Source organism: Uranotaenia lowii, chromosome 2 (assembly GCF_029784155.1).
Source record: "Uranotaenia lowii strain MFRU-FL chromosome 2, ASM2978415v1, whole genome shotgun sequence".
Taxonomy (NCBI): domain Eukaryota; kingdom Metazoa; phylum Arthropoda; class Insecta; order Diptera; family Culicidae; genus Uranotaenia; species Uranotaenia lowii.
In genome coordinates, this window is record NC_073692.1 from 35,513,534 (window position 1) to 35,539,476 (window position 25,943).

The 25,943-nt window shown below is 32.3% G+C and overlaps 2 protein-coding genes across 5 annotated transcripts in view; one reads left to right on the top strand and one right to left on the bottom strand.

Moving 5' to 3' along the window:
* Positions 1–210: 210 nt before the first annotated feature.
* Positions 211–9,892, top strand: LOC129746187 (ER membrane protein complex subunit 3-like). The gene is made up of 3 exons (XM_055739732.1): positions 211–495; positions 561–970; positions 8,904–9,892. Exons 1-3 carry the CDS (start codon positions 347–349, stop codon positions 9,137–9,139), a joined length of 795 nt encoding a protein of 264 aa, XP_055595707.1. The 5' UTR covers positions 211–346; the 3' UTR covers positions 9,140–9,892.
* Positions 9,893–10,071: 179 nt separating this feature from the next.
* Positions 10,072–25,943, bottom strand: part of LOC129746189 (protein phosphatase 1 regulatory subunit 14B) — a 184,318-nt gene continuing 168,446 nt past the window's right edge. For all 4 annotated transcript variants that reach the window (XM_055739736.1, XM_055739734.1, XM_055739737.1 and 1 more), the window contains exons 5-6: positions 22,031–22,072; positions 10,072–11,517 (exon numbers count right to left, since the gene is read on the bottom strand). In XM_055739736.1, coding sequence (XP_055595711.1) covers positions 11,476–11,517; positions 22,031–22,072 — 84 coding nt within the window. In that variant the 3' untranslated portion in view covers positions 10,072–11,475. The remainder of the gene's footprint in view (positions 11,518–22,030; positions 22,073–25,943) is intronic.

Consider the following 25,943-nt stretch of genomic DNA (forward strand, 5'->3'; position numbering starts at 1 on the left):
ATATTTTAATGTACAGACCAAAGAACTTATTCGATAGTTAATATTACAAATAATTATTCAACTTACCGGTTAAATTTGTAACAATTTACGAGCGGTGGCAGAGCGTTTGTTTACACTTTATGGATTTAAAAAAAAAAACTTTTTGCCGTTCGGTAAAACGAACAACTCCGACTTGCAATTTATTGATAGACCGGTCGTCGAACACGCGAGCTGTCACTTGTTATCAGCTGTGCGCGTGAAAATATTGAAAAATTGAGGAATCCTCATCGGTCGGTCGAACAAATTTTTAATTAATCTCAATTAAAATCTTCGTACTTCAAGTGTTCGATAGCAGCAACCGAATAGGATGGCAGAGCTACTGATCGACCCGAACATCCGAGGCTGGGTGTTCTTGCCTATTGTGGTCATCACCTTTCTGGTTGGAATAATCCGTCACTACTTCTCGATATTGATTACTTCCCAGAAAAAAGTGGAACTGACCCAGATTCAAGACAGGTAGAAATCATTCTTAAATGTTAAGACATAAGCATCAATCTGTTAACTAACGTTTTTCCTTCCAGTCAAGCAATGATTCGGGCCCGCCTTTTGCGGGAGAACGGCCAATATTTGACGCCCCAATCGTTCGCCATGAGACGGCACTACTTCAACAACGAGGAAACTGGTTACTTCAAAACGCAAAAGCGAGCTCCCCCTAGTACCAATTCCACCGCCATGCTGTCGGATCTGGTCAAGGGCAACTTCATCAACGTGCTGCCGATGATTGTCATCGGTGGGTGGATTAACTGGATGTTCTCCGGATTCGTCACCACCAAGGTTCCATTTCCGCTAACCTTGCGCTTCAAACCAATGCTGCAGCGCGGAATCGAACTGGTTTCTCTAGACGCGGCTTGGGTTTCGTCGGCTTCCTGGTACTTCTTGAACGTTTTCGGTCTACGAAGCATCTACACATTGGTGCTGGGAGAAAACAATGGTAAGTTTGTTCAATTCTTAGGGCAGCGGCATTTTTTCCGAGAAACTGACATCCGAATTTGAAATATGTATGGAGTGCGAAATCTGAATCTAAAATCTAGATCTTAAATCGGAATCTGAGTCTATAAACTAAATCAGAAATCTGAATTTGAAAACTGTTTCAGAAATCTGAGTCTAAAATTTGAATCTTAAACCTGAATTTAAAAACTGTATCAGAAATCCGAATCTGAATTCTGATTCTAGAACCTGATTTTGAAATCTAAAATCTGAATCTGAAAATGAAATCTGAATCTAAAATCTTAAATCTGAATCTAAAATTTGAATTAAAAATATGAAGGCTTATTCTGAAATCTGAATCTGAATTCTGAAATCTGAATTTGAATCTCAAATCTCAATCTGAAACTGTATCTGCCATCTTCATTTGAAATATGGAAGCTTATTTTGAAATCTGAAAACTTATTTTGAAATCTGAATCTGGATCCGAAATATGAAATCTAAAATCAGAATCTGAAATCTTAATCTAAAATCTTAACTCTGAAATCTGAAAGCTTATTCTGAAATGTGAATCTGAATCTGAAATCTGAAATTTGAATCTGAAATCTGAATTTGAAATATGAATCTAAATTTGAATTTTGAATTTCAAATCTGAATCTGAATCTGAATCTGAAATCTGAATCGGAAATCTGAATCTGAATCTAAAATCTGAATCTGAAATTTGAATCTGAAATCTGATTCTGAAATCTGAATCTAAGATCTGAATCTAAGATCTGAATCTGAAATCTGAAATCTGAATCTGAATCTGAAATCTGAATCTCAAATCTGAATCTGAAATTTGTTTCTGAAATCTGAATCTGAATCTGAAATCTGAAATCTGAATCTGAAATCTGAATCTGAAATCTGAATCTGACATCTGAATCTGAAATCTGAAATCTCAAATCTGAATCTCGGTATTGATTTTCGACTGTTAAATAAGTTTTTTGAAAGTAAATTTTTCGGCTATCAGTCAACTTGAGTTGACTGATAGCCGAAAAATTTACTTTCAAAAAAAAAAAAATCTGAATCTGAATCTGAAATCTGAATTTGAAATCTGAATCTGAAATTTGAATTCGAAATCTGAATCTCAATCTAAAATTGAATCTTTAATCTGAATTTGCAGAAAACCAAATCTGAATTCTGATTCTAGAACCTGAATTTGAAATCTTAAATCTGAAAATCTGAATCTGAAAATTAAATCTAAAATCTGAATCTTAAATCTCAAATCTGAATCTGAAATTTTAATTTAAAATCTGAAAGCTTATTCGGAAATCTGAATTTGAAATCTGAATCTGAATTTGAAATCTGAAGACTGAATCTCAAATCTGAATATGAAATCTGAATCTGAAATCTTAAATCTGAATCTGAAATCTGAAATCTGAAATCTGAATCTGAATCTGAAATCTGAATCTGAAATCTGAATCTGAAATCTGAATCTAAAATCTGAATCTGAAATCTGAATATCAAATCTGAAACTGAATCTGAAATCTGAATCTCAATCTGAAATCGGATTCTGAATCTGAAATTTGAGTTCGAAATCTGAATCTGAAATCTGAATTTGAGTCTTAATCTGAATTTGAAATCTGAATCTGAATATGAAATCTTAATCTGAATTTGAAATAGAAATCTGAATCTGAAATCTTAATCTGAATCTGAATCTAAAATTTGATTCTTAAATCTGAATTTGAAAACTGTATCAGAAGTCAGAATCTGAATTCAGATTCTGGAACCTGAATTTGAAATCTGAAATCTGAAAATCTGAATCAGAAAATGAAATCTGAAATCAGAATCTTTAATCTCAAATCTGAATCTGAACTTTGAATTTAAAATCTGAAAGCTTATTCTGAAATCTGAATCTGAAATTTGAATCTGAAATCTGAATCTGAAATCTGAATCTCAAATCTGAAATCTTAATCTGAAATCGGTTTCTGAATCTGAAATTTGAATTCGAAATCTGAATCTGAATCTGAAATCTGAATCTGATATCTGAACCTGAAATATGAATCTAAAATCTCTAATCTTAATCTGAAATGGGAATCTGTAATTTGACATATGAATTTGAAACCTTTTTTTTTTTTTTTTTTTTTTTTTTTTTTTTTTCTCGAGGGATTTTAAGCATCCTTATGGCTTATTCATCCCGAAGTCGGTTGTTTCACGTGTTTTTGTGGTCCAATTTCTGGTATATATATACATACATTTAAATCACTTTTTTTTTGTTTTTTTTGTGCTTTTTTTAACGTATTTTTGAATTATAATTGATGGAAGAGATTTGTTTTTTTCAGGAAGTAAATAAGTTTTTTCTCTTCTTCGGGGCAGCAGGAGAGGATCTGACGGAGGGATGTAGAGAGGGCGCAGGAGATTCTATGAGGGTGGTATTGGGAACAGGAAGTAAGGATGTGTTTAATTGTTATCGGTACTCTGCATGCTGGACAATTTGATTGGTTGTCCTTAGTTATAAGGTGAAGGTGTGTAAGCCGGGTATGCCCTATACGGACTCTTGTTAGGACTCTTCTTTCGGTTGTGCAGGGTCGGTCGGGCCATTTCTCAGTTGTATTTTTCACTTCCCGAAGTTTGGCTTGTGAATTTGATGACCACATGATATCCCAAGCATTTTTAATTGCGCCTTTGATGTAGAGTATCGTATCAGATTGAGGAATAGAATTGGTAGAGGGTGGAAGACTAGTGCCTGTAGAGGCCAGACGATCTGCGGCTTCATTACCTGGAATACCCGAGTGACCAGGTATCCAACAAATGGTGATGTTCTTGCGGGGGGCTGTTTGGGAGATGGAGTAAATCCATGGATGTTTCAAGTTGCCTGCGGCTAAGGCGGTCAAGACACTTGCCGAGTCCGAGAAGATGACAGAGTTATGGTTCGAATTCTCAACGGCATTTAACAAAGCAAATGCTTCGGAACTAAAGACTGTACACTGAGATGGGAGCCCCAAGCTCCTGTCGGATATTCCGTCGTGAACACCGCATCCGACCTTACCACAGTTTCTTTTTGAGCCGTCAGTGTAGATATGAGGAAGGGCATGGTATTTAGATTGGACTAGTTTAAGGAAATTTGGTAGGACGACGGCGGAGGAATCTCCAGCTTTTATATGCTTTTTGAGGGACATGTCAATTTTGGGTTTTGGGTCGTCCCAGTTCCTGATTTTAGGGCCAAGCCTTGGGCAAACTGATGGGAGGGGGTCTATGAGTAATTGGCCTAAGAGAGAGTTGGTTCTGCTGACCATAGGAATTTCGGGGGAGCTACCATTGGAAAGAGCACGTATGGCTTTGATAGAGAGGTGTTTTGCAATGAGGAACTGGAACGGAAGTTGTCCGCTTTCTGCCATTAAAGATATTATAGGGCTCGTTCGGAATGCTGAGCTTATTATTCTTATGCATTCGTTATACAGTGGCTCCAGCTTCTTCAACAGTTCTTCCAAGGCTATACTCACAAAGCCTAGTCCATATAGTATGGAAGGGATAATCCAGCCATGAAGAAAACGAAAAAGGGAGTCGCGATGAGCCAAGCTGGTTTTGTTGGTGATAATACGAAGCATGTTGATTTTGTTGGTTGAGCTCTTCCGGATTTTGTTGAGGTGACATTTAAAGTTAAGCTTGTCGTCAATCCAAATGCCCAGCAGACGGATTGAGTGTACGAGAGGAATGGATAGGTTTTGCATGGTTAGTGGGGGAAGCTTTTTTAATTTTCTTCGGTTGGGGCCAAGGTGTAGAAGGTTTGATTTGGTTGGGGAGAAACTGAAGCCAACTGTGGGTGCCCATTTTTCGACTAGAGTAACGGCATGTTGTAGCCTTCTTCGGGCTATTTTGGCAAAGGCAGAAGAAGATATTAAAAGAATATCATCTGCATAGATCAACATTTTGATGTTGTTGGGAATGTTTTGGGAAAGGGAATTAATTGCTATGAGGAAGAGGGTGGGTGCAATGACGGAGCCTTGTGGAACTCCACCGGAGGCGGTTTTGATTTGAGAGCCAACGCCATTAATGGTGACCTGGATATTTCGATTTGATAGGAAATCACAGATGTAATGCAACATCCTTCCCCCTATGTTCCAAGAGGTCATTTGGTTTATGATGGCAGTTCGATCAACGTTGTCAAAAGCTTTGGATATGTCAAGTGAGAGGATTTCCACGTGATGATGTTGTTGCAGAGTGCTATCAAGAATTAATTCAAGATTTTCAAAATAATCGTCCGTTGAACGTCCAGCTCTGAAGGCATATTGCCTGAAGTCGAGGAGCTGATGTCTTTCGAGAAAAGTGTGGAGACGGCGGTTGACCAATCGTTCCATGATCTTGCCGGAACAGTCAAGAAGCGTAATAGGACGATAGCTATCTATTTGGTGGGGATTTAGATTGGGTTTGGGGATTGGAACTACAAGTCCCAACTTCCAAGTGTCAGGTATTTCTTCATTCATCCATATTTTGTTGACGATTTCAAGAAAGGTAAGTTTACCATTCAATGGGAGATTCTTTAGGCAAGGGTAGCCAATGTCATCTGGGCCGGCTGAGAGTCCTTTGACTCTACGGAGAACGAATTCAAGTTCTTCTATGGTGAAAAGGCTGTTATATTCGAGACTATTGTGGTTGATGGAAGATGAGGTGGGTGGGGGAAAAGAGTTTGAAGGGATAGAGACAGTTGAGAAATAGTTACAAAAGGTGTCGGCAACTGCTTTAGGATCGCTGATGTACATATTATTGAGGGAAAGTTGGTAAGTGCAATTGCGTGTTCCGCCATTGAGGGTTTTTATTTTGGACCAGAGGACTTTTGATGGGGTATTGGGGTGAATTTCCTTTGTAAATTCTTGCCAACATTTAGTTTTAGCGTCCCTGATAATTCGTCTGGACACCGATCTAGCAACCTTGAATTCATCAAGTGCAATTAGTTTACGGGGGTCATTAGAGGGAATTCTCTTAAGAGCTCGCAGCTTCTTACGGCGAAGTTTGATGGCATCTCTCACCTCAGGACACCACCAAGGAACAGCGCTTTTACCAGGTATACCACTGGTCCGTGGAATGAATTGAGAGGCCGCTTCGAAGAGAATTTTAGTAAAAGAGGAGATAGTAGTAGGTTTTTGGGTTGATATGAGATGGTCTATGTGAATTTGATAGTTAAGCCAGTCGGCTTCATTATATTTCCACCTGGGTCTTGTTGCGGTTTTTGGGGTTGGGTGTTGCAATTTTATAGCTATTGGGAAGTGGTCACTGCCATGCGAATCATCTAATACTTCCCATGTGAATTTGGGTCCCAATTCCCAAGAAACCATGGTTATGTCTAGGGCTGACATTTCGCCACTAGAGGGATCGATTCGAGTGCATTGGGTGCTATTCAGTATTGTAAGGTTGTAGTTTACAGCGATGCTTTCTAAAAAGTCACCTTTGTTGGTGGTGTGGGAGCAACCCCAGGTGGTGGAATGAGCGTTTGGATCAGACATAATTATCATAGGAGATGGTAGTTGAGTTAAGAGGTTTTCTAGTTTGTCCGTGAAATCGTGGTAGGGGGTTTGAGGAGAGATATATAGAGAGACAACGGTTATTTCAAAAGGAAGATGTAATCTAACGGCGATTGCAAGGAGGTCTGTATTGATATTGATTGGGTCGTAGGGAATATTGTTCATTATAGCAAGACCGGCGCCTTGTCGAGAGTTTGGATTGGAGACGGAGGTTAATTTGTAGCCACGAATCAAATTGGTTGGCAAACTTGAGTTATGGAGAGTGTCTTGGATGGCTAAAACTATTGGTGAGAATTGGTTCAAAATTAGTTGAATTTCAGGGAGTCTGCAGGTTAGGCCTCGGGTGTTCCATTGAATAGCGAAATATGTAGACTTTTTGGAGGTGGGAGTTTTCTTACCCGTGGATGTTCTGATTGGAGAGTTTATATGGTTCTGTGAAACCGGAAAGTGGGTGGAAAGAGCCATTTTTGAAAAGTAAGAAGAGAGTTTAAAGGGTAAGAAAACTTGAAAGACTAACGTTGGATTGACTTACCACTAGTAGAAGGGGCCAGGGAGGAGTTAGGTTTTTTCTTGTTAGTTGTGTATGTTGATTCTGAGGGGCTGTCAATAGAACTGTTTTGTCGGGATCGCTTGGGGGTAGAGATGATGTTGTTTTTGCTGGAGGTCATCATAGGACTTTCCAAGTCGGAACCAGAATCTTCAGATTCTTGAGTTGTAGAGTCGCCAATTAGAGTTGATTTGTTGTCGCTTGCACGATGCTTTGCCAGCTCACTTTGCAGTTGGGAAACCAGCATTTCGAGTTCCCGGATTCGATTATCCTTTTCGATGGTGCTGGACTGGATCAGTTGCTTAGCTTCCTGTTGTTGTTTCATTTGTTTCCGGAATTCTTTGGTGGCTTCAGACTGAGAGAGACCGAGGTCAACTTTCAATCTGACGATGGCCTGCTCCTGCTTGTGGATGGGGCACGAACGGTTCATTGCTGAATGGTTGCCACCGCAATTTATGCATTGAGGAGGATTTGAACATTCGTCTTGTTCGCAATTCGTGCCGCAATCAATGCATATGGGATCGTTCTTGCATCTGTTTTTTGAGTGTCCGTATTGTCCACATTTGTAGCACATCAAAGGACGAGGGTAATACGGACGGGTAGCCACACGAAGAAAGCCGAAGTAAATGAATGGAGGAGGGACTGTTCCATTAACTGTAAGTACCATCGAGTTGGTGGGAATGGTTTTTCCAGCAGACTTTCTCACGAACCGGTAAACTTTAACTACGCCTTGATCGTTTAGGTATTTTTGAAGATCTTGATCGCTTAGACCGTCGACATCGCCACAAGAGACAACACACTGGCAAGTGTTTAAGGTTGGGTGTAGCTCGATTGTGATCGGTGTACCGTCGATGAGTCTATCGATTTTTGTTATCAGGTTGACCTGAGACGGATTTCGAACCTTGAGAAGGTAGTTTTCCCCACCATCAGTAGGATTTCCCCCTTCAATTTTTCCGGCAGCTTTTTCGATTGATAGAGATATGATGAAAGGATTTTTCGGTAATTTAGCGGGGCTGTTCGGTTTCAGACGAAGAAAAATAACATCACCGAACTCTCCTCGGGGATCCATCCAGTTTGGTAATGTTCTCAGGTTCCTGTTCCCTGGCGGGTTGGACATCCCGCCCCACACGGGGGGATTATCCCCCATAATGGATTACCAAATTCAAATTCCGGCAGAAATCTGGATTCACACACGCGAAAACTCAAGCCGTAAGCGGTATTAGATTACGAAGCACAAATTAAAAAGGAGACCGAAAAAAATCACACGATTTAGATGTCCGTGTTAGTGAACAACTCGTGAAACGACAGAATAGTGGGAGAACGGATCAAATCGGAAACACGTCTGAACACGGCAACGTTTCAGTGAGAACATGAATTTGAAACCTGAAATATGAATCAGGATTTAAAATCGAAGACTGAAATGTCAAGCTGAAATTTGAATAAGAAATCGGAAATCGGCTTGCAAAATCTGAGTCTTTATCTGAAATCTGGAACTAAATATCTTATTTATGGATGATTTTTTTTTTTAAACTTATTAATATTTTCACTTAAAAAAATCATATTTTAATAACTTTTCCATTTTCCTTTTTATAGAAACTTTTTTTAAATAAAAATGTTCCTAAGTATTTCTATAGTGAAAATGTGATATTTTTTCATACATTTATATTCAGAACATTCAAAATGATTGTTGAAGCTATTGGTTATAAATTAGTTTTTTAATTCAGTTTTCTAGTAACAAATTTGAAGGCTTTTTTGAAAAAAAAAAATGTAAAAACGTTTAAAATTACTGTTTTTCTTGTATTGCGGCCGTCACGAATTTTAATGAACTTTAAAATAATCTTTATGGACCCTTTAAGGAAAAAAATTCTGAAATCGTTTTCCCCTTTAATCTCCAGCGGCCGACCAGACCCAGTCGATGCAGGACCAGATGTCCGGGGCGGCCGTCGCCATGCCCCAGGACCCGAAGGCAGCCTTCAAGGCCGAATGGGAAGCCCTGGAGATCACCGAGTATCAAAACGCGCTCGGCAACATCGAAGAGGAGCTGCTGAATGGAGCAGGAGCAGGACGTTCCGCGATCGAGTCGTCGTCATCGTCCTCCTGGCGCGAAGAGGGTGCCGCTCTGAGGAATTGAATTGGGCAGGTTGTAGCCTCTAGTGGAAATTTCGTTAGGGAAAAGTGAGGGGAATTTTATACGGGAAATCATCGTGTATTTATTGTTTTGTGTTTTTCATCTCCGCTACTGGGTAATTGCATCAGTAATAAAGCATTTAGAAAGGACAGCAACGCATCGTGATCGAAACGGTTTGTCGATCGAAATCTTCTTAACGATTTTTGTTTCTAGAACTGTTGCTGCTTTGAATTAGGACGAAAAATCTATCTGAATAAACCAAAACTAGACATTTCAACATTCACCAAATATCAAAAGTCTGTTAATTTGGACCTAGTTGAAGAAGAAAAAAACCTATAGGAATTCGGATCTTCAGTAAAAGAGTTTTAAAGTTTCATATTTGTCACATTTCCAGTACAATTACGTGTGTGTGTGTGTGTGTCTGCGTGGGGAAATGGGTTTTTTTAATTCGATTTTTTTTTGCTCGTTTGGGTACCTAAATCAAATTTATCAATATATGTTTGCTTTTTTTGTGTTCATGTTTTAATTCTCTTCACTTGTATGTCTTCATAAAAGCTAAAGCTATGCCCCGTCAGGTGTTTTCAAGAGTAGTAATTATGTTTGCCTTTTTAAATTCATTTGTAGCTCACAGTATTAACGAGTTGAGATTTGTTGTTTGTCCGGGTCTATTAACACTACGCAGGGTGCTGGTTTTTTTTCCAAAGCGGAGGGGTTTCTATTGTGTTTTTACTGGAGGAGCATTGTTTTGCGGAATTTGGTGAGCCTATTTCAGTTTGACAGCACATTTGGAATACTTTGAACAATGAGAACACTACGAAACATGTTGGCTTGATTCTTCATTAGCTATAGATTTGATATTGTTTGCATTTTTTTTTTTCGTAATAAGAAGTAATACGTGTGAATAGTGCTAAGATTATTTCATTCTTAGGTCTTAAGGTGTTGTTTTTTTTGTTGTTGCTTTGTCTAATTCGATGATATGATGATGTGCAGATGATAAGATGAGCTTAACTTTAGGGATAATCACGAATTCAGGATAGCTGATACAATGTTGAGTTTAGTTTAGTATATTTCAAGCTTACACAATACGAAAGAGAACAAATATGGTAAACTAGCTTCGATGATAGATGATTGTAAATTTGCATATGTACTAGGTAGATTTTGCCCTAATTCTGCGAGAGGAAGATGTTTCCTAGAGGTTCTACTTTGTGTTACATTTTTTCCCACTATTGGTTTACTAATCAACATTTTAAGTTGTTTTTGTGACATTGTCACGTCGTTCGTTTTTGTCAGTGTTTTACAAAATTGTTCTAATCGATCACTTCACTATCGAGGAGACTGTATTGTGATGTTGATGTTTGAGCAAATTATACTTCGACAAATTTCTTGTTTTCAAAAACATACGATTTTTAAACTGCCTCTCGCTTCCACCTAATTCAAGTCTCTCTCCTCTTGAGCAGATTCGGTTGATTTCAATATGGCCAGATGGCTTAAAATTCTTCTGGCAGTGGTGTTCCGAGGGTTTTTACCCTATGAAAGAGGGTGATCAAAAACAATACGAACGAGTTGCTCTGGACTCCAAACGCGATTAACTGGATGCTAGCCGACATAAAATAAGCACTAAACTATACATAGCTTATAGGAGATTTTGATTGAGAAAACTTAAACATAGAAACATCAGAAAGTTAACAAACTGCTTCAATAGTGTATGTGTGTGTAGGTGTTTTTTTTTGTTGTTGCTGTTTCGCTTAGCCGTTAAATTACTTACAACTTAATTTGTATCGCATATTAATATTTCTGTATTTCTTTTTGTTTCATTTCACTCGACTGATGCTAATTTTATAGATTTCTACTAATCACTACCAAGTATTCTTTGGAGAAAAAATCTAATCTTTCTCATTCTAGCGCCCATTTGCTGGTCGCCGGTCTGCTTTCAATCGTCTCTGTGTGAGGTTTTCTTTTATTTTATTTAAAGTTTTTCTTTTTACTTTCCAGCCACCCTAGTGGCATTGCTTAAAGTCTAGTGCTAAACAAAAATGGAAGAGAAACATTCACATAGAGTACCTACAGAAAATCGAACAAATTCGCAGATTTATCCTCACTGTCTTCCTATAGCTCAAAAGAAATATCAAAAACTTCTTTGTTGACGACGACGTTGCATTTTCTTGCTTAAATCCTGTCCCTTATTTAGCTGTCAAGTTTTACATTTTAAAATTTACTCTCTCACACCTCACTTGTGTTTTTTTTAGTTTAGTGTTGATAGTTTGCTGTTGTTTGCTGATACTGCTTTTGCTCTGCAATTTTTTTTCCAGAGAAGCTTAAACCGAAATGACCAGCCCAGCTCAAAGGGTTTTTGCCCGGTCCAGCAAGTCGCTGATGAATTTCTGTAGAAAAGAAAAAAGAGTTTTAGTAAGTGCATGCGCTTGTACATTTTATCTGATGAAGTCTGTAGGTCGAACCAATTTCGCTCAAATTTAAACTTAAAGCACCCACGTGGCAAATCCTGTTTGCAACAAAGTGACATTGTTGGTTTGAAGTCAACAGATGACTTGATGAAGTCAATTGAAATTGAAAAGAAAGATGTTCAAGTAGCTAATTCTCGTAATACAGTTCACTCCTCGTTTTCTGTTTTTCAGACAAGAATAACTCATCAAAAGTTTTCTAAATTTCTCCAAATTGAACGGACAATTTCTTTCGTAAAAGCAATTATAAATTCCAATCCTCTTGTCGTAAATGACCCTTAGCTAGTATCACTTGTTTTGAGGGATAAAAATAAGCCTTGATGTATCATTTTGGGATAAAATTTCCCATGTTTGATAAATTTGTAGCCATAAACTCTCGACAAAGTTATAAGAATTTCATAACGTCTTTTCAAGTGTAATGAAAAAAATAATAAATAAAAAGCAATTTGTTTAGCTTCCAAGCAATCTTAAAAAAAATTATTGATTTTTTGAAACCTTATTACCTACTCATTAAACACCATCGTTTGCTTACGAAAACTTTTGAGAATTTTTAAACTGCGACCCAGAGATGGGTCTTGACTCAAACATTCAGTCAGCGAAACTTTTTTTTGTAGAGAAATGAATCCAACTGTGTTAGATGAAATTTCAGGGACTAGATAAGAGAAAATCGATGTTTAAAAACATGCGAAAAAAATTCGCCAGGTTGGTCTGCTGTATTAGAATGTTAATACATGGGCCCCGGAGAGGCGCAAGATGTGGGTTCAAGTCCTACCGGGAGACAAGGCGAATTTTTTTTCGCATGTTTTTCAACATCGGTTTTCTCTTATCTAGTCCCTGAAATTTCATCTAACACAGTTGGATTCATTTCTCTACAAAAAAAAAACTTTTGAGAATTTTGATTGTAGCATGAGCAAAATTCTCTTGTGTTCTTTTCATGAAACTTTTTTCACTATTCAAAACCCTTTTTTGCAGAACAAATCACTGCAATTTTCGGTTTAAAAATAAGTAGATTTTGGAATCGACACTCAATATTGATCTTTTAATTTAAAATATACCTAAAACTGCAAAATTGAAAAAAAAAGATGTGATGACTCAGAAATGACAATAAAAACAAAATTGACAAAAATGGCGAAAAAAACTGAAATATGAAAAAATGACCAAAGTTTTCAGTAAGTATTTGAAATTTTTTCCAACGTTTTGTCTGTTCACCGTTTCATATATTTGTTTTTTGTTTTTGTCATTCTTAAATCTTTCACCAAACATGATTTTTTTGTTCCATTTATTGTCCTTTTTGGTTTTGTTTCCTTCTTACCTTTTTCCCCGTTTTTTTCCAAACAAATTTAATTTGATGAAGTTTTTAATTCATGTTTTTATCATCCTCGTCGTATTTATCATTTTCATATCTTTTCCAATTTTTGTCACATGTTGTTTTTTTTTTCTTTGCTATTTTTTTTCGTTTTTACCACTTCTGCCATTTCTGGTGTTCATATTGTTTGTCATTTTTAACGTATTGGTCATATTTGTGCATTGTTTGTCATTCTTTGAATTTTGTTTTTATTTTTTTTTCCATTCTTGGCAATCTATAATTTTGTTATTTTTTTTTTTTTTTGTCATTTTCGTCAATTTTGATAATGTTCTGTCAGTTTTGTTTTTTTTTTTTTTTTAACATTTTCTTCCCTTTTGTTATTATTTCCTTCAATACAGTTTCTGTCATTTGAGTAATTTTGTTTTTTTTGTGATTTTTTTTTTGTCATTTCAATCATTTTTTTTACAATTTTTCATTTATTGTCATAGTTGTCTATTCTGATATTTTTAACTTATATCTTTTCTTGTCTTTTTTCTAGTTTTTGTCATTTAAGTCCCATTTATCATTTTTCACAATTTTACAATTATTTGTCATTTTGGCCATTTTTATCATTTTTGACATTTCTGTTGTTTTTGTCATTTTGTTAAATATTTGTTTATGTTCTATGTTTTATTTTTTGAATTTTTTCCATCTTTTGCCAATATTGCAATTCATTATACAGAGGAACCCACTTAAAGTATAGGGTTTGTCAATGTATATCGTTTAATAGAAGGTTTCACTAATCCAAAGTGATCCTTCCTTGTAGTTTTTTTAACCAATTTTTGCATTTTTTGCCATTTTTGCCATTTTTAAATTTTGTCATTTTTGTTATTTTTATCATTTTTGTCATTATTTAGTTATGTCATTTTTGTCAATTTTGTAATTTTTTTTGTTTGTGTGATTTTTATCAATTTTGTCATTTATGTCATTATTGTCATTTTTGTCATTTTTGTCATTTTTGTCATATTTGTCATTTTTGTCATTTTTGTCATTTTTGTCATTTTTATCATTTTTGTCATTTTTGTCATTTTTGTCATTTTTATCATTCTTGTCATTTTTATCATTTTTGTCATTTTTGTGGTTTTTATCATTTTTATCTATTTTTGTCATTTATATAATTTTTGTAATGTTTGTCATTTTTGTCATTTTCGTCTATTTTTCATTTTTGTCATTTTTTTTTGTTTTTGTCATTTTTGTAATTTTTATTATTTTTGTCATTTTTATCATTTTTGTCATTTACGTCATATTAGTCATTTTTGTCATTTTTTTTTTTCATTTTTGTGATTTTTGTCATTTTGTCGTTTTTGTATTTTTTTTCATTTTTGTCATTTTTTTCATTTTTGTCATTTTTGTGATTTTTATCATTTTTGACATTTTTGTAGTTTTGTCATTTTTGTCATTTTTGTCATTTTTATCATTTTTGTCATTTTTATCATTTTTGTCATTTTTGTTATTTTTGTCATTTTTGTCGTTTTTATCATTTTTATCATTTTTGTAACTTTTGTCATTTTTAATTTATGTCAGTTTTGTCAGTTTTGTCATTTTTGACATTTTTGTCATTTTGGCATGTTTGTCATTTTTGTCATTTTTGTCATTTTTGTCATTTTTGTCATTTTTGTCATTTTTGTCATTTTTGTCATTTTTTCATTTTTGTCATTTTTGTCATTTTTGTCATTTTTGTCATTTTTGTCATTTTTATCATTTTTGTCATTTTTGTGATTTTTATCATTTTTGTCATTTTTGTCATTTTTGTGATTATTATCATTTTTGTCATTTTGTCATTTTTGTCATTTTTGTCATTTATATCATTTTTGTAATATTTGTCATTTTTGTCATTTTTGTCATTTCCGTCATTTTTGTCATTTTGTCATTTTTGTCATTTTTGTCATTTACATCATTTTTGTAATATTTGTCATTTTTGTCATTTTTGTCATTTCCGTCATTTTTGTCATTTTTTCGTTTTTGTCATTTTTGTTATTTTTATTATTTTTGTCAATTTTGTCAATTTTGTCATTTTTATAATTTTTTTCATTTTTGTAATTTTTGTCAATTTTGTCAATTTTGTCATTTTTGTCATTTTTGTCATTTTTGTCATTTTTGTCATTTTTGTCATTTTTGTTATTTTTGTCATTTTTGTCATTTTTGTCATTTTTGTCATTTTTGTCATTTTTGCCATTTTTGTCATTTTTGTCATTTTTGTCATTTTTGTCATTTTTGTCATTTTTGTCATTTTTGTCATATTTGTCATATTTGTCATTTTTGTCATTTTTGTCATTTTTGTCATTTTTATCATTTTTGTCATTTTTGTCATTTTTGTCATTTTTGTCATTTTTGTCATTTTTATCATTCTTGTCATTTTTATCATTTTTGTCATTTTTGTGGTTTTTATCATTTTTGTCATTTTTGTGGTTTTTATCATTTTTATCTATTTTTGTCATTTATATAATTTTTGTAATGTTTGTCATTTTTGTCATTTTCGTCTATTTTTCATTTTTGTCATTTTTTTTTGTTTTTGTCATTTTTGTAATTTTTATTATTTTTGTCATTTTTATCATTTTTGTCATTTACGTCAAATTAGTCATTTTTGTCATTTTTTTTCATTTTTGTGATTTTTGTCATTTTGTCGTTTTTGTATTTTTTTTTCATTTTTGTCATTTTTTTCATTTTTGTCATTTTTGTGATTTTTATCATTTTTGACATTTTTGTAGTTTTGTCATTTTTGTCGTTTTTGTCAATTTTGTCATTTTTATCATTTTTGTCATTTTTATCATTTTTGTCATTTTTGTCATTTTTGTTATTTTTGTCATTTTTGTCGTTTTTATCATTTTTATCATTTTTGTAACTTTTGTAACTTTTGTCATTTTTGACATTTATGTCAGTTTTGTCAGTTTTGTCAGTTTTGTCATTTTTGACATTTTTGTCATTTTGGCATGTTTGTCATTTTTGTCATTTTTGTCATTTTTGTCATTTTTGTCATTTTTTTCATTTTTGTCATTTTTGTCATTTTTGTCATTTTTATCATTTTTGTCATTTTTGTCATTTTTATCATTTTTGTCATTTTTGTCGTTTTTGTGATTATTATCATTTTTGTCATTTTGTCATTTTTGTCATTTTTGTCATTTTTGTCATTTTTGTCATTTTTGTCATTTATATCATTTTTGTAATATTTGTCATTTTTGTCATTTTTGTCATTTCCGTCATTTTTGTCATTTTGTCATTTTTGTCATTTTTGTCATTTATATCATTTTTGTAATATTTGTCATTTTTGTCATTTTTGTCATTTCCGTCATTTTTGTCATTTTTTCGTTTTTGTCATTTTTGTTATTTTTATTATTTTTGTCAATTTTGTCAATTTTGTCATTTTTATCATTTTTTTCATTTTTGTAATTTTTGTCAATTTTGTCAATTTTGTCAATTTTGTAATTTTTGTCATTTTTGTCATTTTTGTCATTTTTGTTATTTTTGTCATTTTTGTCATTTTTGTCATTTTTGTCATTTTTGTCATTTTTGTCATTTTTGTCATTTTTGTCATTTTTGTCATTTTTGTCATTTTTGCCATTTTTGTCATTTTTGTCATTTTTGTCATTTTTGTCATTTTTGTCATTTTTGTCAATTTTGTCAATTTTGTCATTTTTATCATTTTTTTCATTTTTGTAATTTTTGTCAATTTTGTCAATTTTGTCATTTTTGTCATTTTTGTCATTTTTGTCATTTTTGTCATTTTTGTCATTTTTGTTATTTTTGTCATTTTTGTCATTTTTGTCATTTTTGTCATTTTTGTCATTTTTGCCATTTTTGTCATTTTTGTCATTTTTGTCATTTTTGTCATTTTTGTCATTTTTGTCATTTTTGTCATATTTGTCATATTTGTCATTTTTGTCATTTTTGTCATTTTTGTCATTTTTATCATTTTTGTCATTTTTGTCATTTTTGTCATTTTTGTCATTTTTGTCATTTTTGTCATTTTTATCATTCTTGTCATTTTTATCATTTTTGTCATTTTTGTGGTTTTTATCATTTTTATCTATTTTTGTCATTTATATAATTTTTGTAATGTTTGTCATTTTTGTCATTTTCGTCTATTTTTCATTTTTGTCATTTTTTTTTGTTTTTGTCATTTTTGTAATTTTTATTATTTTTGTCATTTTTATCATTTTTGTCATTTACGTCAAATTAGTCATTTTTGTCATTTTTTTTCATTTTTGTGATTTTTGTCATTTTGTCGTTTTTGTATTTTTTTTTCATTTTTGTCATTTTTTTCATTTTTGTCATTTTTGTGATTTTTATCATTTTTGACATTTTTGTAGTTTTGTCATTTTTGTCGTTTTTGTCAATTTTGTCATTTTTATCATTTTTGTCATTTTTATCATTTTTGTCATTTTTGTCATTTTTGTTATTTTTGTCATTTTTGTCGTTTTTATCATTTTTATCATTTTTGTAACTTTTGTAACTTTTGTCATTTTTGACATTTATGTCAGTTTTGTCAGTTTTGTCAGTTTTGTCATTTTTGACATTTTTGTCATTTTGGCATGTTTGTCATTTTTGTCATTTTTGTCATTTTTGTCATTTTTGTCATTTTTTTCATTTTTGTCATTTTTGTCATTTTTGTCATTTTTATCATTTTTGTCATTTTTGTCATTTTTATCATTTTTGTCATTTTTGTCGTTTTTGTGATTATTATCATTTTTGTCATTTTGTCATTTTTGTCATTTTTGTCATTTTTGTCATTTTTGTCATTTTTGTCATTTTTGTCATTTATATCATTTTTGTAATATTTGTCATTTTTGTCATTTTTGTCATTTCCGTCATTTTTGTCATTTTGTCATTTTTGTCATTTTTGTCATTTATATCATTTTTGTAATATTTGTCATTTTTGTCATTTTTGTCATTTCCGTCATTTTTGTCATTTTTTCGTTTTTGTCATTTTTGTTATTTTTATTATTTTTGTCAATTTTGTCAATTTTGTCATTTTTATCATTTTTTTCATTTTTGTAATTTTTGTCAATTTTGTCAATTTTGTCAATTTTGTAATTTTTGTCATTTTTGTCATTTTTGTCATTTTTGTTATTTTTGTCATTTTTGTCATTTTTGTCATTTTTGTCATTTTTGTCATTTTTGTCATTTTTGCCATTTTTGCCATTTTTGTCATTTTTGTCATTTTTGTCATTTTTGTCATTTTTGTCATTTTTGTCATTTTTGTCATTTTTGTCATTTTTGTCATTTTTGTCATTTTTGTCATTTTTGTCATTTTTGTCATTTTTGTCATTTTTGTCATTTTTGTCATTTTTGTCATTTTTGTCATTTTTGTCATTTTTGTCATTTTTGTCATTTTTGTCATTTTTGTCATTTTTGTCATTTTTGTCATTTTTGTCATTTTTGTCATTTTTGTCATTTTTGTCATTTTTGTCATTTTTGTCATTTTTGTCATTTTTATCATTTTTGTCATTTTTGTCATTTTTGCCATTTTTGTCATTTTTGTCATTTTTGTCATTTTTGTCATTTTTGTCATTTTTGTCATTTCTGTCATTTCTGTCATTTTTGTCATTTTTGTCATTTTTGTCATTTTTGTCATTTTTGTCATTTTTGTCATTTTTGTCATTTTTATCATTTTTGTCATTTTTATCATTTTTGTCATTTTTGTCATTTTTGTCATTTTTCGCATTTGTGTAATTTTTTTATTTTTTTTTTTATTTTTGTCATTTCTGCCATTTTTGTCATTTTTGTCATTCTTTTCATTTTTATCATTTTTGTCATTTTTGGCCTTCTTGAGTTTTTTGTCATTTCTGTCATTTTAGTATTTTTTTTTCTTTTTCGTCATTTTTTTAATTTTTTTCATTTTCTTCATTTTGTCATTTTTATCATTTTTGTCATTTTTGTCACTTTTAAAATTTTTGTCGTTTGTGTCATTTTGTCATTTTTATCATTTTTGTCATTTTTATCATTTTTGTCATTTTTGTCATTTTTCGCATTTGTGTAATTTTTTAATTTTTTTGTCATTTTTGTCATTTCTGTCATTTTTGTCATTCTTTTTATTTTTATCATTTTTGTCATTTTTAGCCTTCTTGACTTTTTTGTCATTTCTATCATTTTTGTAATTTTTCTTTCTTTTTCGTCATTTTTTTTAAATTTTTCATTTTCTTCATTTTTTTCATTTTTGTAATTTTTTTTTTTCATTTTTGTCATTTTTGTCTTTTGTGTCATTTTTGTCATTTTAGTCATTTTTATCATTTTTGTCAGTTTTGTCAGTTTTGTCAGTTTTGTCAGTTTTGTATTTTTTTTCATTTTTTTCACTTTTGCCATTTTAGTCATTTTTGAAATTTTTGTAATTTTTGTAATTTGTCATTTTTGTAATTTTTGTAATTTTGTCAGTTTTGTTATTTTTCTCTTTTTCATTTTTGTCATTTTTGTCAGTTTTGTCATTTTCGCAATTTTTGTCATTCATGTTTTTTTGTCATTTTTAAAATTTTTGTAATATTGTCATTTTGTCATTTTGTCATTTTCATCAGTTTTGTCAATTTTGTCATTTTTTATTTTTGTCATTTTTATAATTTTGATTATTTTTTGTTATTTTTGTCAATTTTGATATTTGTATAATTTTTGTCATTTTGTCGTTTTTGTCATTTTTGTCATTTTTGTTATTTTTTTCATTTTTGTCATTTGTGTCATTTTTGTATTTCTTGTCATTTTTGTCAGTTTTGTCATTTATTTAATTTTTGTCAATTTTATCATTTTTTTTTTAATTTTTATCATTTCTGTCATTTTTATCATTTTGTCATTGTTGTCAAATTTGTCATATTTGCCATTTTTATCATTTTTGTCAGTTTTGCCATTTTTGTCATTTTTATCATTTTTATCGGTTTGTCATTTTTGTCATTTTTGTTTTTTTTTTTTGTCATTTGGTCATTTTTGTAATTTTTTGTCATTTTTATTATTTTTGTCATTTTTGTCATTTTGTCATTTTTGTAATTTTTGAAATTTTGTAATATGTCATTTTTGTCATTTTTGTCTTTTTTGTCTTTTTTCTCATTTTTGGCATTTTTTTTTATTTATGTCTTTTTCATAATTTTTTTTATTTTTGTCATTTTTGTTTTGTGAAATTTTTAAACTAGCATTAAAAAAATTGATGTGAATTTAATGAAATATTGACATTTCTGTCATTTCTTTATTTTTTTTTTTTTTGTTTTTGAAATATTTGTTCCAATGATGTTATTTGGTTTTTTTTTATTTTGAACCTTTTTGTCTCTTTTAGTTCTTCCAGAAATTTTTGTCATTGTCATTTTTAGCATTTGTGTTTTTATTTTGATTTTTGTCATGTTTTCATTTCATCACCTCTTTTGATTTCTGTCATTTTCAATTTTTTTTTTCATTTCAGTAGGGGAGAACGGGGATACTTGATCCCCTTTTCTATTTATCATCATATCATATCTTTTTGGGAAAATTTAGCAACTCGCCGTGTTCTGCATTTTCTCACAGCGTGTAATTTCAAGTTTATATGCTGCGAAAGTTAGAATTATACATGAACTCAAGCATTTTCGTTAGACTAAAAATATTTGTAATATTTTTTATGTTAAAGGAGACTTGATCCTTTATTCAGGGCTGTGGGCGAAGAAAGCAGACAATTTTTTGACAGGAAAAATTTCTTAAATTTGATATATCGGTGAAAAATTCGAGAAACGAAGCTTTTATGGTGGTTGAAATACGAGAAATGGAACCGACCAGTGCCCCTCCCAAAAGAAGACCTACTATCTAGCCTTGGTTCCTCCGAAGAGGCGAAGCCGGCAGTTTTCCCAATGTCACCTGATCCAGTCAAGTCACGTTCCCCGAAATTTTTACAGGAGTTGTATCTATCTCTTGAATCATCTGTAATCATCGTTTCCCTTTGATTTGGTGAGCTCGTTCTGTATTATTTTTATTCTGTTTTTTTTATCTTATTATTCTACAAAGGAATCCCAAATAACCAAAACTCTATATAATCGTATGAAGCGTTTGGTAGGGAACTCCACGCTTCATTCCTCCCTTGAATCTGTATCTTTTGCGTTTTACATCTCATGGTTGGCCTGGCCGTAGTAGTATCTGCAATGCATGTTCTATGTATTAGATACTATGTTGAAAAGAAAAATGAAGAACGCAAGTTTTTCATTTTCCAGGATGCTTACAAGTTTTGGCCATGTTGGTGTGAGAAGAAGAAGAAGAAGAAGAAGAAAGAAGACTTGATCCTTTATTCAGGGTGCCCAAGCCTAGCCAAAAATCTAGTAGAATCCGAAGATAAAAGGTCCGTTGACTATTTTTTGCCATATTAGTTCTCATATCACAGTTTGTAAGTATCAGACAAAGAGAATTCTCAGAGAATTCTCAGAGAATTCTCAATATTTTTCGAGTTATAGGAGATAAAATGTATAAATTTTGTGGAAATTTTTGGATCCAGAATTTATTTAAAACCAAATCTTTCGAAAGTGGACTTTTTTCAAAGATCGCGCTTGCGAAAGCTCCAAACATAATTTTCCCATAGAAAAGTTTGTTCTCCACATCCTAATCTACCATTTGAAAGGTGAGCCCCCAGATTATGCAATTTTGCTTATTGACTATTTTCCTTAGTTGGTTTTTCATATTAAGTTTTATCATTAACTTTAAAAGAAAAAATTGACTCAGCGAAATGTTGGAGATAGTACACTATTTCTGCCCGATATAAGTTCCATTTAAAAATTAAATTTCCATCCAAGTCGTTCAAAAAGAAGAAAAGTTGCTTTTTCTGGTCCATTATGCGTCGTTGGAAGAACTAGGAGCAGAAAATTTCTAAAGAACGGTTCTGATGGGTTGTGGGATGTTTGAAAATTGCAACATCCCGCTTCGACTTTTAAGACAGGTATTTTATCAGTAAAGTAGGACGGAAAACAAAGAAGAAAAAACAGAAGAAGGTTATCAGGAATTTAAATTATGCAACCCCGGATGCGGGATTTTCTTGGGCTCGTGTCAGCCACGAGTCGAGTGAAAGTTCTCGCTGAGTTGTGGTGATAAATTGATGGTACAAGTATGAGCGGAATGGAGGCTTGTATCAATGATTAATAATTAAACATTTATCTCATTACTTACCGATATGTCCTGAGGTGGTCGTTTGCATGCGGATAATAAGCTCTAGAAAGGAGAAAAATTTGAGTAAAAATTCGAAATTGAAGCTTGTTGTTTTGTTGACTGATGCTTGAAGTCGTTCATAAGCATTGAATTAATATTTAATGTGTTTTAACAACTTCGATAATTGGTAAATTCTATTCAAACGATTCCGATTATAATTAAAAAAAAAAGAAAATTCCCACGGAAGATCATTTTAAGTCTCAAGTAGCGTCAAGAACTCAAGAAGCGTGTTGACTTCTTTATGTACCTACCAAATAAGGCCTCGTAACGATTGTCATTTGATGGTCCATCCGTGGCAATGTGTGGGAGGGCTTTGAGTTCATTTTATTTCTGCGTTTTTCATCCGAGTCCGGTCGGTTTGTTCAATTATTCTACACCGACCACTTTATATTGAATCATTGGCTACTTAAGAACGGTTGATGACACCGGATTCTTTTACAAACATGGATCTTTGTGCTGTCAGTTATAGAGCACCGGATTAATGGCCGAACTATTTTGTTTTGAAATTGACCAAAATGTAAGCAGAAAGATGTTGTCTCAGTTGCTGAGAAAAACACAAGATAATGTTCCCTTCTCAGATCCTCCGAAAGATTGAACAGCTTAATGTAAATTATTTACATTTTCTGTTGAAAATCAATACAAGGAGTCTATTTTGAAACAATCCAAACTTAAAAGCCGACATTGTTCACGCGTAGCGGAATATATCAACGACGGTTTGTCATAAGATTAGAAAGAGAGCTTATCTCTCTTATCAATTAAGAATTTGATCTCGATCGAGAACGAGAATCCGATAACCAGCACGATCGTGCCTATTTTTGCTAAATTTAGGTAGATAGTAGCGATAACAGCTTATTTTATTTATTTATTTATTTAATTATTTATTTGTAGTTTAATTATCTGATGTTAATGTCTCCATGAAAGCAAATGAAAATAATCTAAACAATTCAAAAAATCAAATTATTTATCAACGAGATGAGTTCTCGTAATTGAACAGATTTTCTTATTCTTAATTTATATGCAGCAGTGGACGTATTAAAATCATAATCTTCATATTTAAAACCAATAGAAGATTCTGCACATCATTCGAAGCGGTTCACCTTGACCATAATTCGTTCGTTGGAAATCAATACGGATGAACTCTCGGCATCTTGATATACACTGCCGGCCGAAAGTTTGGGATCACCCGCTAAAAAACATGCAAATTTTGATCGTTCATATCTCAGCCGTCTTAGGACATATTACAAATCTTCTGATCTCATTTGAAAGATAATGAGCAATAGCTATTTTGGAGGTATTTTTCCTAGAAATAATGTTTTAGTTTTGCTCCTAAAACTTAACATAAAATTAGAACATTTTCTCAAAATCGCACTCAATATTCAAAGCCGATCATCTCGAGATAGGGTGGACCAAATTTCAAAATTTGAGTTGCATTAGAATTTTTATTCTATACTTCTCAAAATACAATCAAAAAAATTTGTGCAAAAATTTAAAAACGTACTTTTAATTAATAAACTAGACACTTAAGTTATCGTCCAAAAGTTTGGGATCACCGCTAGTATGGTGTATCGGCCAAAAGTTTGGGATCATTCTTTTAAAAACATGCAAATTTATCTCATTCATATCTTTTTCATCTAACATCGTATTGCAGATCCAAAGGGTTCATTTGAAAGCTTAGGAATTGTTGTTTTTTCATAAATTCATTCAAAAACTATATTTTTAATCAATAACCATAAAAAATTTAGAATCATAAGTGTGAATTCTCAAAAAACAATTAATTTCAGGTAAAGTTTTTATGGTTATCACTTTGAAATATAATATTTGTATGAATTAACGAATAAACAACAATTCTTAAGCTTCCAAATGAACCCTTCAGATCTGCAAAACGATGTTAGATGAGAAAGATATGAATGAAATAAATTTGCATGTTTTTGAAAGAATGATCCCAAACTTTTCGCCGATTCACCATACTGAGGGGTGATCCCAAACTTTTGGACGATAACTTAAGTGTCTATTTTAATAATTGAGGCACTTGGGATCAGAGGGGTGCAAGTGATTTTTTATCAAAACTGAGATAAACTGTTTTTTGGAAATTTAAAGTATAGATTAACATTCTGTAGAAGACACAGGTCGAGAAAAAAAATTATTTCGATATTTTTAAGCTGTTTTAAAAATTACGTGTTAATGAAAATGCTGTTTCGTTTGGTGTCAGAAGGGTGCAAGTGCACTTGCACCCTTCTGACACCAAAGGATTAATCTTTTAGACTGAAAACAAGTAGTGAAACAAACATGGAATCATCATCTAGCTCCGACTTTTTTAGATTTTCTACTAGTTCTGACCAGAATAATCCAAAGTCCCTAGATAGAAAAGTGGCAGGTTATTAAAAATGAAAATCCTCATTGTCATGTATACGAAAAATTCTAAAAGGTTTTTTTTATGGCAAATTTAGCTTATGCTAATAAGGATAAAAGACAGACACGAGACGCACATATCAACATTTTTTTGGCAAATATAAATATCTAAGAAAAACCTCTCGGATGAAAGCTCAGAGGATTAAGATTTTTCGACAGGCTCTGATCATGATGTCAGATACTGTTCCACGGAACAAACTGAAACTTCGGAACGTTCAGATGAGTCGTTGTCGGAAGGGTTTTTACAAAAAATAACACTGAGTCTTTTAAGGAATATTTACATAACATTTTTGGAAGAATTGGACCAAAAAAAGAAAAGTTAAACATCCACGGTTCTTTTGGAGAATCAGAAGTTGCTGCAGTTGCTAACGAGAATGAGTCCACTTCTGGAGAGTCAACTGGCCATTCATCAAGGCCCCGAAAATGCCAGAGAAATCAAACAGTCTGGAAACTCAACTTCCGGAAAAAGCTACGAAACTAAGAGGAAACGTAGGTACGTTGATTCTATCGGAAAAAGCCACCAGCTAAACAGTTGATTCCAATGGATGAACACATATGCAGGTATTCTTGTGTATCCAATAAGAAAGAAGAGAGATTGGAAGTTTTCAACAAATTCTGGGCATTAGGATCGTAGAACTTGCAAATCTTGTTCATTATGAGTTGCATGGAAATATGTATCCCGAAAACGCCGAAAATCAAATATGTTAACAAAAACAAAACAGCTAGTGTCTCGTTACATACATGTTCCAAAAGGATGCGATCATATTGTTTGGAGTCAGAGGGGTGCAAGTGTCATTCTTGGGATCAGAAGGGTGCAAGTGAAAAATATCAAAAAAAGTAGTTCGCCGTTTCAGCATAAATATCGCAAAAACTTTGCTTTTTCTTTCAGAATCATTCATTTTAGATCTCTTGAGACACAATGCATCGAAAATTGAGAAGAAGAGATTATCTTTCGAATGAGATCAGAAGATTTGTAATATGTCCTAAGACGGCTGAGATATGAACGATCAAAATTTGCATGTTTTTAGCTCTTTTCAGAATGCTATAACTTGTGACAGATTTCAAATATTGCGCTGATTTTATAATATTTGGAATTGTCAAGAATAAATCTATCCATGGATGTATAAGTTTTCGGTGGTCCAAAGGAAGTTTTGGCCGCTATCCCGGAACTTCCGGTAGACAAAAATTCTTACTTTAAAAAAGTCCTCCAATTTTGGCTTTGTATTGCTGTATCTCGCTTACCAATAGACCGATTCTCCGAAATCAAATTTTAGTTGTTTTTTTTCGTTACCTTTATTATTATTTTCGTAGAACATAGTTGGTTCCTCAAAAATCTCAGTTGTTCAGTATATGGTAATGAAACTCACATCTTTTTTGTCATTTTTCAAAGTCCCCCTCGTGTCGGTGGGTTTACGGGATTTTGATAGCGTGATTTCTCTAATATTTGAACTCAAATTGGTTACTT

Excerpts from the sequence above, each read along its gene's own strand:
- LOC129746187 (XM_055739732.1), top strand. The coding sequence starts at position 347 with ATGGCAGAGCTACTGATCGACCCGAACATCCGAGGCTGGGTGTTCTTG. Across the intron at positions 496-560 it reads CTGACCCAGATTCAAGACAG|TCAAGCAATGATTCGGGCCC; the intron begins GTAGAAATCATT and ends TTTTCCTTCCAG. Across the intron at positions 971-8,903 it reads GGTGCTGGGAGAAAACAATG|CGGCCGACCAGACCCAGTCG; the intron begins GTAAGTTTGTTC and ends TTTAATCTCCAG.